This window comes from Oncorhynchus keta, chromosome 2, assembly GCF_023373465.1.
Source record: "Oncorhynchus keta strain PuntledgeMale-10-30-2019 chromosome 2, Oket_V2, whole genome shotgun sequence".
Lineage (NCBI taxonomy): Eukaryota > Metazoa > Chordata > Actinopteri > Salmoniformes > Salmonidae > Oncorhynchus > Oncorhynchus keta.
Window position 1 is genome coordinate 64,854,633 of NC_068422.1, and position 12,854 is coordinate 64,867,486.

A 12,854-nucleotide genomic window follows, 5' to 3' on the forward strand; every position below is an offset into this window, starting at 1 on the left:
AATATATTACGTCATCAAAATGCGCTATGTTGTTATTCCAGCACGAGCCTTTTACCAGCTATAAGAAATAGGCTGAATTAAATACATCTCGAAATAGCTAAACGAATCTAATGAATTTCTCTTGCTAAATAGAGTTTCGAAAAACTCTGGTATCTGCTCACATAGTTTTAACTGGCTCGCAGGCAAGCTTGAACCGAAAACTCTGTTACAACCACATTCTGCAATTGTTAGCTAGCAAGTTACAATAAATTAGAGCTCCACATAACTCGCTCAACTCGACCATGTGCCAGGTTGATGAGGAATACAATGGACAGCTAGATCACAGAGTGACCCCACGGTAAACTATTTGCCCATTTAACAGCTAGATTACCCAGTTGCTTTAGCTGCAGTCAAGCTAATGTAGCTAACCTTAGCGTAGTTTTGTCTGCTGTAGCAACTGCTCACAATATTGTTTTTTTTTATCGCAGTGTCTCCAAGAGGTGTGTCAAATGCAAAGAAAATACAACTGTATTGATCATCCGAGCTGGAGATGCATTTTGCAGGTAACGTTACTTGCAAAAATAAGTTCAATTATCACAAACTAGATGTATTTGTCTCAAGAACTGATCCCACAGAATGTACTGCAAATATTAGTGCTAATTTATACTTAGTTGTGTATTTTTTGCTCTCATTGTCAGCACATATGCTCTTTGTAGCTAAGCTACCCAAGCTGAAAAGTAATGCATTTATTTGGGTATGTCTTCTGGCCAGGGGCTGCTTCAAGGAGTACTTCATACACAAGTTCCGGGCCATGCTGGGAAAGAACCGGGTCATTTTCCCTGGAGAGAAGGTATTGAATATCCATCTCTAACATGTTTGTAACGTCTTACATAAATCAAACAACTGAGTTGGCATTGTTTCTCTATTGTAGGTTCTTCTTGCAGTGTCTGGAGGGCCAGCCTCTAGCTCCATGCTGTCACAGGTTCAAGAGGTAGTTGGGTCAATGTCTTCCTAGATGTGTAGTCACACTGTATGTTGCAATTACTGAAATATCACAGGGCTGACATTTTAGATGTAACTCATTAACAGTGTCTTCAAATTATTAAGGGTTTCAAACGTTTTTTTTGTTTTTTGAGTGAAAATTAACAATTTTCTTCTCTCAGGGTTTGAGTCGAGACGCACCCAAGAAGTTGAGATTTGTCCCCGGAATTATCTACATAGATGGTAATGCACAGATGATCATCGCTGCTCTTTGGCAATTATGTATTTATTCATTTTGTCACTAAGCAGGTGGTTTTGGCCCATTAGACTAGCTCATGTGTGATGATTGTCTATTACTGTATCTTGACAGAGGGCGGTGCCAGTGGTCAAAGCATGGAAGAGCGGAAGAGGGCAGTGGCTCAACTGGAGTCAGTTTTCAGAGCCACTAATTACCATTACCACATAGTCCACCTAGAGCAGGTGAGCTGCCAAAAGAGGGGTCAGAATTTTTTTTTTGTACTTCTGTCTAGGATGTGAGACTGAGCTTTGATCATTGGAATTAAATATGTACAGTGCCTTCGGAAAGTATTCAGACCCCTTGACGTTTTCCACATTTTGTTACGTTAGAGCCTTATTCAAAAATGTGTAAAAAAAAAATAAAAATCCTCAGCAATCTACACACAATATCCCATAATGACAAAGCAAAAACAGGTTTTTAGGTATTTTTGCAAATGTAAAAAAACAGGTACTTTATTTACATAATCGATGCCGTCATTGTAAATGAGAATTTAACTGACTTGCCTAGTTATATAATGGTAAAATAAAAAAGATGAACGGAGCAAAGTACGGAGATCCTTGATGAAAACCTGCTCAGGGCCTCAGACTAGGGCGAAGGTTCACCTTCCAACAGAACAATGACCCTAAGCGCACAGCCAAGACAACACAGGAGTGGTTTCGGGACAAGTCTCTGAATGTCCTTAGGTGGCCGAGCCAGAGCCCAGACTTGAACCTGATCTAACATCTCTGGAGAGACTTGAAAACCGCTGTGTAGCGATGCTCCCCATCCAACCTGACAGAGCTTGGTGTGCCAAGCTTGTAGCATCATACCCAGGAAGACTCTGCTGTAAATCACTGCCAAAGGTGCTTAAACAAAGTACTGAGTAAAGGGTCTGAATACTTATGTAAATGTAATATTTCATTTTTTAAAATATATATATACATTTGCAAAAATTTTAAAGCCTATTTTCGCTTTGTCATATTATGGGGTATTGTGTGTAGAATCTACACTGTAGATTGATGAGAAGAAAAGAAAAAACAATTTAATAAATTTTAGATTAAGGCTGTAACATAAAAAGTCAAGGGGGCTTAATACTTTCAAAGGTCACTCACTATATTATAGCTTGTCATTATTTAGAGCAGGTATTCCCCAAGTTTTTTGTTTTGTAAAAACTTCATCTTCATTTTCATACAGTCTATGTATATTTTCCAACGGGGCTATACATTTGGGTGTTTTTTTCCCCCCCTCGCCTGAGTAGCCTTGTTTCACTGCCAAAAATAAAATTAAACCATCTAGTGTTCAGCGAAAAAATGACACAATGTCAAATACAGATAGCCTAGTCAAATAATTAACATCCAATCACATTAACCGTAACTCTCTCACGGGAATTCCACTAACGGTCCGTATGTAGACAAACGTAGCTGCTGCTCATGTTGGTATCTGTACTGATGGTGCAAAAGCCATGACACATAGTGGAGAGGTAACGAGCGTGCAAGCAGTTGTAAGAGCTCTTTGTCACTTCCCACGAACCGGGTTGTGACAAACTCATGCACACTCTTATGTATAATAAATGTATCGTATAGTGTGTGTGTGGGAGGTGTACAATGATTTGAGAGTGCGAGGACCCTGGTGCTAGAGGGGGTACGCAGCTGGAGGTTGAATGTTTTGAAGGGGTACGGGACTATAAAAAGTTTGGGAACCACTGATTTAGAACATATGGTTGCACCATCATGTCTTATTGTCTTTCTCTTCCCATGGTGTTTCAGGTACTCAGTCTCCCCAGCTCCGTGCTAGAGGCAGGATCCTCGGCAACGGGAAAACCTCAGACTGGGTCGAGTTATAAAGCTGCTGTTGACCACTTCATCCCGACCAGGAAGAACCAGAACCAGCACCCAGACCTCTCTGTGGAGAATGCCCAGAGTCACCTCTCCAATCTGAGCATGCAGGAGGTCCAGAATGGAGTAACCAGCCCCATCACCCCTGAACACACCCAAGCCCTTCAGAGACTGTTTGCCTCTGTGAGGACGCCGACAGCCAAAGAGGATTTGCTACATACACTGAGGTGAGAGATTAGACAGTATCTCTGAGACATGCATTTTACATATCCAAGCATATGGGGGATGAACATGTATGAAATGCTTCTGAAGGTCTAGTTTGTGTAAAGGCCATTTCTGACAGGTGTAACGTGTGCCTTTGTCCAGGCAGCACCTGATTCTCCACACAGCGAGGACGCAGGGCTACACCAAAGTGATGATGGGGGACAGCTGCTCCCGCCTGGCCATCAAACTGCTCAGCAACATCTCTCTGGGGCGAGGGGCATCGCTGGCAACGGACACGGTGAGGGGAAAAAGACCTGTAAAATAGTGAACATGATGTTTATGCCCCTCCGTTGCAATATTTAAAGTAGCGTTCAAAAGCATCAACGTAGCATTACCCCACATAGGCATACATTGTGTATTGAGCTCTGGCAGCAGCAGCTGTGTCATTTTGAAATGTTGCGATTTCACAGGGCTTCTCAGATCCTCGCCACGGAGACGTGGTCATTGTCAGACCCATGAGGGACTACTCCTCTAAAGAAATAGCCTATTACAACAGAATGTTTGACATCCCCTCGGTCTTCATCCCTGGCCTGGACTCTAAGGTGAGAGTCGACTGTGTTCTGATTACTACCATTGCTATCCAGGGTGGCACTGTGTGCCCAGCCAGTATTCTTCTCAAGAGTATTTTAAGAGTTTCTCACCGCCTCTTCCAGGCACAAGACAAGGCCAGCATCCAGCGCTTGACAGAGAGCTTTGTCACCAAACTCCAGACGGACTTCCCCTCTACTGTCAGCACAATCTACAGGTGAGGATGGGTAGCACAAGAAGGCACACTAGGAACCAGTTGTAAGAGCGACTTCTATATGGTGCATTATTTGTAAAGAAAATAGTGGTTGTGTAGGGTTAAAGTTGATTTTACCATTGATTGTTGTTATTAATTTGCTTACATGCCATTGTACTTATGCTCACTGTATAGCTGAATATTGAGGCCTCGGTCTGTGTCTAGCTCTCTGCCAAAACCCACAGCCCGGCGTCTGTGAGAGAAGGGACCGAGGGTGATGGCGAGACACAGAGAGACAGCGTCTGTTTTTCTCTGAAACAAGGGCAGATTTGCATACTGCTGAGACAGGTTCTCAGTTGAGAATATCTTGTTCTTTTAGCTGCACATGCAAGGTTTGACATAGGAGATCCTTTTGTTCGGGGCAGAATTCAGGAGAGACACCAGTTGTATGTTTGATCTTTGACTTCTGTCTACAGCTGTATTTTGATCAAAATTGTTATGATTTGTAAGTGCACATTTTGAGTGTTCCTTATTTGTTAAGTAAATAACAGAGACCAGAAAAGTGGAACCAACAGCTGAAAGGCGATTTTGTTAAAAGAAGGATACTATATCAATCTTAAGTGAGCCTGTTATGTATCTAGACCCGTGTGAAGAAAGCTGTTGATAATGTTTGAGGATTTTGGTATTGAACACCTGTGATGGTTGTCCTCCAGGACCAGTGAGAAGCTCCACACAGCATGTCTCCCTCAGAACACCAACACACAACTCTCTGCTAAGTGCCTACTGTGTGTCTGTGCCATGGACACTAAACTAGGTGAGTCACACTGCCAATGTGCTAAGATGGCATCACACGGAAATGTACTGTACTCACTAAATAAAAATACATGTCATTTTGTACTGAAACAAGTTGTATTTTTCATTTAAATTGTAATACCCTAATCACGTAAATATCTCTTATCTCTACCTATCCCCCCCTCCCCTCTCTGCCTCCCCCTGTACTGTAGAGGAGTTCTCTGCCTACCAGGCCACACTGATCTCAGAGCAGCTGTCTCAGAGGCGGGGCCCAGGCCCTGAGTTCACCCCTGGTACTGCAGCAGCTCCAGGGTCGCCTCCAGCCTCCTCGGCAGGCCAGGGCCACTCCTCTGGAGGGGGCCAGAGTCAGAGCTGTGAGACTGGAGAGGGGGGCTGCTGCTCCTCTGCTAAGTCAGTAGGCATTCATGTCTCCTGTCCCCAATGTATACGTCTCCAATGTTTGCATTACTGTACAGCTGGATTATGTACACTGAGTGTACAAAACAATAACACCTTCCTAATATTGCATTGCACCCCTCCCCCTTTTGCCCTCAGAACAGCCTCACTTCGTTGGGGGGCATGGACTCTACAAGGTGTCAAAAGTGTTCCACAGGGATGCTGGCCCATGTTGACTCCAATACTTCCCACAGTTGTCAAGTTGCCTGGATGTCCTTTGGGCGGTGGACCATTCTTGATACACACGGGGAACTGTTCAGTTAGAACCCAGCAGCGGTGCAGTTCTTGACACAAACCGTTGCGCCTGGCACCTACTACCATACCCCGTTCAAAGGCACTGAAATCTAGTCGTGCCCATTCAGCCTTTGAATGGCACACATACACAACACATGTCTCAAGCCTTAAAAATCCTTCTTTAACCTGCCTCCTCCCCTTCATCTCCACTGATTTGAAGTGGATTTAACAAGTGACACCATTAAGGGGTCGTAGCTTTCACCTGCTCAGTCAGTCATGGAAAGAGCAGGTGTTGTTCATCTTTTGAACACTCTGTGTATATTCACGTGTTTACATTTTAGGGTGAAGTGCCAAGCAACAGCTTGTACAATAAGAGGCTGTGTTTAATTTGGGATGTTGATCCTATTGAATGAATAGAATACTGTGTGTTCTTTCAGGGAGCCAGAGACAGTGGATCTTAAAAGCCTGTTGTGTTACAGTTGTAGACTGACCATCAAAGACATGGTAAGGGACATCCATCACTTCACATTACTCCTAAACATGACCAAGATAATCTTTACAAAGACTATAGCAGGACAATGTGAACCATGGCCTTTCTCTGTTCTACAGACTGCATTAGATGCCCTTCCCCAGTACATACTGTCAGAGGCTGAGAGGAGACGGTGAGATTAAAACTACATTCTCTACTCAAAAACAAGAAAAACTTGTGAAAGCTATTTTTAATTTCCCCATAATGTCTGCATAGAATATTGAGCTATTACCAGTAGAATTGCACATCCTTCTATTTACCTTGTTACTTCTCTTTATGGACTTGTCTAGGTCTCAGATGAGGGAGGAGATCAGTGAGTTCCTGCTAGATGAGGAAGAGGATGAAGCCATCCCGAGGGTCAATGGGTCATAGTGACTGGACACTGCAGTGACACTGTTCCCTTGGCAACTCTACAGCCAAGGCTATTTGTCACAATATAAACTAATACCAATTGCTTTTCTTATTTATTTTCAGTCAGTTTATTAATTATTTGTCTATAAGACAACTATAGACAGTTTAAATCAATCTTAACTGCACCCAAAATTATTTGTACAAGGCACTGCTTGGTGGTGAATCTAACATTGATTCAGGTCTAACTAATGAATTGAATATATGATGCTGAAACAATTTGTTTTTCCATGTCAGGAATGAGAAGGATCATTTATTTGTACAGCTGAACAATATTTTCATTGGTTTAGGAGCTGAATCACATTATATTGGAAATAGAAATGATTATTCTTCCACAACAGAGATCCCATAGCAACAACCTACATGGTTCTACATTAGAACTCCCATCAGCATCACACAGGTTCTCTGAAAATGAGAGCAAACATATGGCAATAAAGTAAAACACATGTTTATTAAAGTTAGGAAAGGCTTTGGTTTTACGTTTTTGCATATAGATTTATGCATATTGGCAACTACTCAAGCAATGGTTGAACCATATTGTAATAATTCAGAAAAAAAATATTTTAAGGCACAATGGTAGATGTGTTTCCTGTATAGTGGCACAATTTGTCGAACTACTCTAGCACAACGTTTTCTAGAAATGGGGCTAATGTTGCCTTATGCGTTAGTCCAGCATGGAGACATTTTGTATGCTTCAGTCTTTACTCTGTACAGTGTCGCTATACTCTCATTTAACCACATTATATTTTACACTTGTAAAAAATTGTAAGATTCAAGTCTTGCCATCAATAAGCCTGTAACTTGTTGCAATGTACAAAGTTAGCTTTTCTCCCAACTGAAGTGTTTCAATTTGTAAACCGTTTGAGTAAGATTCTGAGATTTGGCTGAATATGATCTAATAATGTTTTGATGAGATACAAACACCCTACTTTGGGTCCTTTTTCTCTCAAATTGGCTCCTTTGGCGCTGCATTAGTCCACACTGTGCTGGTCAGCGTAGTGAGGATCCAGCCTCTGACCTGTCTGGTGGCCTGGCTCTTCATTAAGGGGTAGTGTCTGTAGGTCGAGCCGGCCATCACACCTCATTCAGAAGCCGATCTTTCTGTTTGAACACAGGCAATATGACAAGAGGAGCCTGGCTTTTGTCTGTGGGCAAAGTGCAAAGCATCTAACCTGCCCTTCTGATTGGAGAGTCCTAGCCAATCCTTCCATAACCAGGGGACAGGCACTGGAGCAGACCCTTGGCCGTCACACAGCCTCTGGCTCACTGTCTTCTCAGTACAGCCCACCAGCAGAGGCAAATAGCACTCTTTAGTGTACAGAAACAGACAAAACATCCCTTTCCCCCTGGTTAAGAGAAGGGGTTAGTGCACAGTGAAACTAGACCCACTGGAGCTAGCATTGGGTCTTTTAGAAGAAGACCAGGTAGAGGCACCCCTGTGTGTGAGACAGCCCCAACCAGGGGTGCTCTGGATGGGACAGGACAGCCGGGGGCGGGCTAGCGATTGTCACTTGATAGCTTGTCTCTTGTCCACTTAATCATAGTCTCTGGTGAGCGGTAGAGGAAGATAAGTTTGGAGTAGAGCTCCTCTTCCAGCTCTAGCTCTCCTGTCTCCCTGACCAGGAAGATGTCTGTGCACAGCTTGAGGATACGGTTAACACAGGGCAGCTCCTCAAACATAATGGAGTGAGAGATCTCACTGAAGAAGCCCCTCACAAACTTCCCGATCACCAGCACCACAGACACGTACAGACCCATGATCCTGCAACGGGGAACAAGTGTAATGAATGAGCATAATTGAACATAGACCTCTCTTCTATTCAAAATACAGTCATTTCCCACTCAATAGTTTGAATGTAAATCTAGTGTATTAGATTAGCTGGACTTGGCTACCATTGAGAAGACCGGTAGGCACAGATCCTTACCCATATCCTGCCAGGAAACCTAGGCTGGGGGGGCTGACTTTGTCGTTGAAGATGACCATGGGCAGGACGCCGCAGGCCCCTGTGGACGGAGGACAGTCGGCGATGCTGATGTCCCACCACTCCTGGGCCCCACGGGTGCTGTTCAGAGAGCGGTCCCTCATCAGAGACAGTGTTACATCCTGGTAGCCCTCCTCGTCACCTGCAACATAACATGGTGTCAGAGAGACAGTAACACAGACTGACTGCCTATGTTTCAGCTTTGAGCTTCCTTATAGACGGGTTGGTTGTCTAGCAACATAACCGATGCGTGTGCAACTATGGGGCAAAACAGACGGAGTTGGCTTAGATTGTTGACAACATGTCAACTATATATATCGCCTCCAATGTTTATTGAAAAAAGAAAGAAAGCTGAACAATGAGCACTTGTCTGTCAAATAAGTCATCACAGCTAGCAAAGTTTTGCCATATTAGTTGACATCAGACAAAACATGACATGGTATCAAGAACAATATCAAACAAGCTGAAACGAGCCACTTACGATTCACCACAGGGCAGTTTCTTGTCATTGTTGCTAGGTATCTGGCCATCCAGAACCACAACACACTGCCTTCTGCCCCTTTGAAGCGTGTGCATGGTTTTCGTGACGTTGTCAGCTAACCCATCTATATTTCAAGTACTGTATGGCAAGAAGGATGTTTATACATAAAAGCCGCTCTGACCTTCATACAGCTGGTCGACTGGTTTGGCCTCGGCTCCGTTCGGTGCTCGGATATAGCTGGGGAACATGTGAGGCACACGTCTGATTAAAAAAAAACAGTGCAGATCATGTCAAACAGAATTCAGGACAGGATTTCAAACAACAGAAATGTAAATACTACATTTGACTTTGAACGGAGAGCAGAACATACACAGGGTCTGTGCGGTTCCCCACAAGCAGTGAAGCCAGGTCTGCTCTGACCGGGTTGCCTGGATCCAGATCGATGGAGTACTTGTCAGACGTGTGCTCCACAGTGCCGCCCTTGCCAAGGTCCCTGAAGAAAGAGACAGACACAAATATCTGAAATATAGAAAACCACAGGGCAACTACTTGAAACCACACACAAACAGCAGCATACGCATACAGGTGCACACACACCCATGCACACACACACCACACCCAGCTGACCTCTGGAAGGTCCAGGCCAGGCGTAGGGTCATGTCCACAGGGCTGCCCAGCAGCTCCTTGACCACCTCCTGTCGACTGGGTGGGCTGATCCTCCACACTGACCCCGAGCTGCCCTCGATCTTAGCTGTCACTATGTCCTCATAGCTGTAGAGGGTGATGAACTGCATAGCCCTCTGCAGGGGACACACGCAGACAGTCAGAAGTTAGAACTGCCTACCGCAGAGGCAAATAGAGAGCAGCAGAGCTCAAGTCCATGTTTGTTGTATTCATCCTCCAACAGGGATCAAGTTACTCACAGTCACACAGTTGTACACAATTTGTTTAATTCTATTCTAAAACAGGGCGCCCGAGGGAAGGAAATTAGTTGAGCTCTTTACAGTAGAGTTGGAGGTATTATTACGTACAGCATTGTCATAGAAGTTGGTGGTGAGTTTGTTGTAGTCCTCCTCAGTGAAGGACTGAATGGACTGCTGCTGGACACTCATGGTGAACAAGGGCTGTGGAGAGGGACAACGGTTCACGTTTCGGTCCTACAACTCTAACATGAGCACATATCAAATGTATCTTCCATAGATTCTCCATTGCTTGATTTTTAGTGCTGGACTAGACTTGCTGTTGAACATGACCGTGGGCAGTATGGGTCCGGTGCCCTTAGAGTGTATACTGTGCTCACTATAATTCCCCCCAGTAATTACCTCATATCCTCCTAGCTTGACGGTCACTGTGACATCCACAGGGTGATTGACCACGCCCACAACCGATCTGACCAATGAGATGAAGAGCAGCGGGAACCAGATGATGCAGATGAGGAAGAAGATGATGAGTCCTCCCATCCCATACTTCACTATCTTCTTCTTCTTCTGGCCTTTGGGCTGAGGGTATTTCTGCGGATGAAGAGGAACCAGCTGTAAGAACCGCTGGCCTAATCACATACTACAACAGACGGCAAGGGATTTTATCAACTGCATTTGTAACCTAGAGGTCTTTGTACCTTCTCTGTCTCACGGCTGCACTTGATGATGAAGATGTTGGCGTAGATGTCTTCCACACACATCCAGTTGGAGAGGGACAGAGTGGTGTCAGTCCATACCCAGTCCATCACTGCCCGGAGCTCCACCAGGAAAGGCACCAAGCGGAACCTGAGACAGACAGACAGACAGACAGACAGACAATATCACCCTGTACCAATACCCAACCTCATCCCGTCACCTCCCTGAACAGGGAGACTCCCTGACACAAACATATTATATGGTGTGGCAGAGTAGGAGATTATGAATGGACAGACTCACCCTTGGAAGAGGAAGAGGTTGAGGTGGTTGAACTTCTTAGTGAGGAAGTTGCCCAGGATCCGGGTGGGGTAGCCACAGCGGATCTGATAGGCCGACAGGGCAAAGTAGATACACTTGAAGAAGTACCAGAGCTGAGCCACAGAGTTTTGACTGAACATCCTGAGAGGACAGAGAGAGGGAGACACCTCAGTACACACCTCAGAGAAATTATGCAATAGGCACACCGCTTAAGGACTGTCGAACATCACGAAGATAGACAAACATATCGTCCTAAGGGTGATTAGGCCAGATAGACCAGATGTAATGAGGTGCATCACTCTGCTGACACCCCTTCCTCTTCCTTACCTCTCAGTGACAGCAGGCAGGATGAAGAACATCCAGAGGTGGATGCCGAACACCAGGATGATCTGGAAGATGAGCTTGCCCAGGACGGTCTTGCGGAGGTAGAGGGCTCGGTCGATGATCATGGTGCTGAACTGGATGAGCAACATCACCAGGAAGGCCTCGGGCACCTGGTCCTCTGACAGCGTGGAGGCAATGTCTGCTGCGGCCGAGTGTTTCTGAGGCACAACGGGCGAACCGTTAAGTCCACAGAATGCTGTTATAGTGTCCTGTGACCAAGCACAGAGCTTCTAAAGATGGCGTGTTGATGGTTTAAATCGGAATAACATGTAAGTGGTGACACAACAATGAGTAATTCAATATCGGAATTGTTTTGAGCGGTTTGAAAAGTTTGAGAGATTTTGCAGGCGCAGGTATAGTAATAGGTTGTGGGCCAAGAGTGGCCTCGTACACAAAGTGAATTTCATTGCAGTCATGTAAACGGTACTCACTCCAAAGGCCCAGAAACCGAAGACAATGATGATGAAATCCACCACGTCAGTGAGGAACATGAGGGCGTAGACATCAGTGGCAGCACGGTACGGCGCATGTAAAATGTCACTGATGAATTCGTGACAAGGCTTGTAGACATCCCGCACACTACAAAGAGGATTGGGGAATCAAATCACCGTCTCATGCCCAAATACGGCAAGATTATAGAGGTCCACTGATGTGTGACGTCTGTATTGTCTGACGCGCTCTCCAGTGAGTGACTTCTGTGTACTTACGTGGTGATGGTGAAGTGCTTGATCTTCTCTCCCACTGCTATCAGCTTCTTACTGGCTGCCTCTCTACGCTTACCCTTCTGTTTCTTCTTCTGCTCCTTCTTCTCAGCCTTGATATCTAAGGCTTCTAGGATACAAACAGAATACAAATCATTTCACTGTAACTCGGAGGAGGGCAGTCATAAGGACACACAAGCCCTTAATTCATGAACGTCTTCATTCTCCCTTCTACTGCTAGTTTCTTTAACTCACCTTTGCTTAGTTGTTTTTTCTTGCGGAAGCGCATGATGCTGCCTTTCTTCTTGGGACCCTCCACAGGCAGGCTGGGGGGCGGCTCTGGGGTAGGGGCTACGCTGGTGCTGGGCTCTGGTTCAGGCTCTGGTTCGTCCTTCTGGTTCTTGTCCGGTTTGAGATCCTCCAGGTCCATGAGGCTGGGTCCTGGGCTGGGATGGACAAGGACCTCCACCCCTTCTCCTTCCTCCTTCTTGTTGGCCTCCTTTGATGGCCGCGAGGGCTTCTCCTCCAGAGCACATTCCTGGTCCCACAGGCCATACCGCTGGTGAGAGACAGTGAGGAAACAAAACCGTTATGAGTATTGAATCCAAATATTGTGGTAAAAATGTATGATTATGAATGCCAAGGCCAACAGAGTCACGGCTGAGAGTTCAATGGTGGGCTGGTATACCTGTAGCAGTGAGCGATGGAAGAAGAGCGCCAGCAGCTGCAGCAGATCATAGCGGATGTAGTTATCCGTCTTCTCCAGGCCCAGGATACGAGGTGGGAAGAAAGGCTTGTCCTCGTTCAGCGTGAGCTCATATACACTGTTCCACGGGAAGAAACCAAACTGGAACAGGTACTTTACCACCACCATGACCTGAGTAGAACCGGAACCA

At 45.3% G+C, this 12,854-nt stretch overlaps 2 protein-coding genes across 6 annotated transcripts in view; one reads left to right on the forward strand and one right to left on the reverse strand.

Moving 5' to 3' along the window:
* The first annotated feature begins 30 nt into the window (after positions 1–30).
* On the forward strand, positions 31–6,708 carry LOC118358667 (cytoplasmic tRNA 2-thiolation protein 2-like). Of its 3 annotated transcripts, none has more exons than XR_008080255.1 (15): positions 32–337; positions 468–542; positions 751–829; positions 911–970; positions 1,143–1,203; positions 1,331–1,440; positions 3,004–3,299; positions 3,439–3,574; positions 3,747–3,878; positions 3,990–4,081; positions 4,771–4,871; positions 5,062–5,260; positions 5,405–6,043; positions 6,149–6,201; positions 6,359–6,388. XR_008080255.1 is itself a non-coding variant. In XM_035736611.2 (15 exons), the coding sequence occupies exons 1-15, from the start codon at positions 282–284 to the stop codon at positions 6,438–6,440; spliced, it is 1,599 nt and encodes a 532-aa protein (XP_035592504.1). In that variant the 5' UTR covers positions 34–281; the 3' UTR covers positions 6,441–6,708. The 3 variants fall into 3 exon arrangements, 1 of the variants encoding a protein (XP_035592504.1); XM_035736611.2 differs by having other exon boundaries at positions 34–337; positions 5,977–6,043; positions 6,359–6,708; XR_008080233.1 differs by having other exon boundaries at positions 31–337; positions 5,062–6,043.
* Positions 6,709–7,355: 647 nt separating this feature from the next.
* LOC118394145 (piezo-type mechanosensitive ion channel component 1) overlaps positions 7,356–12,854 on the reverse strand; it is a 72,273-nt gene continuing 66,774 nt past the window's right edge. For 2 of the 3 annotated variants that reach the window (XM_052480554.1, XM_052480550.1), the window contains 14 exons: positions 12,647–12,835; positions 12,214–12,517; positions 11,965–12,088; positions 11,689–11,836; positions 11,201–11,415; positions 10,856–11,014; positions 10,558–10,705; positions 10,262–10,450; positions 9,971–10,063; positions 9,567–9,739; positions 9,310–9,432; positions 9,121–9,200; positions 8,402–8,600; positions 7,356–8,238 (listed from right to left, as the gene is read on the reverse strand). In XM_052480554.1, the coding sequence (XP_052336514.1) occupies positions 7,974–8,238; positions 8,402–8,600; positions 9,121–9,200; positions 9,310–9,432; positions 9,567–9,739; positions 9,971–10,063; positions 10,262–10,450; positions 10,558–10,705; positions 10,856–11,014; positions 11,201–11,415; positions 11,689–11,836; positions 11,965–12,088; positions 12,214–12,517; positions 12,647–12,835 (2,409 nt within the window). In that variant the 3' untranslated portion in view covers positions 7,356–7,973. The remainder of the gene's footprint in view (positions 8,239–8,401; positions 8,601–9,120; positions 9,201–9,309; positions 9,433–9,566; positions 9,740–9,970; positions 10,064–10,261; positions 10,451–10,557; positions 10,706–10,855; positions 11,015–11,200; positions 11,416–11,688; positions 11,837–11,964; positions 12,089–12,213; positions 12,518–12,646; positions 12,836–12,854) is intronic. The other variant, XM_052480553.1, reaches the window with a different exon arrangement.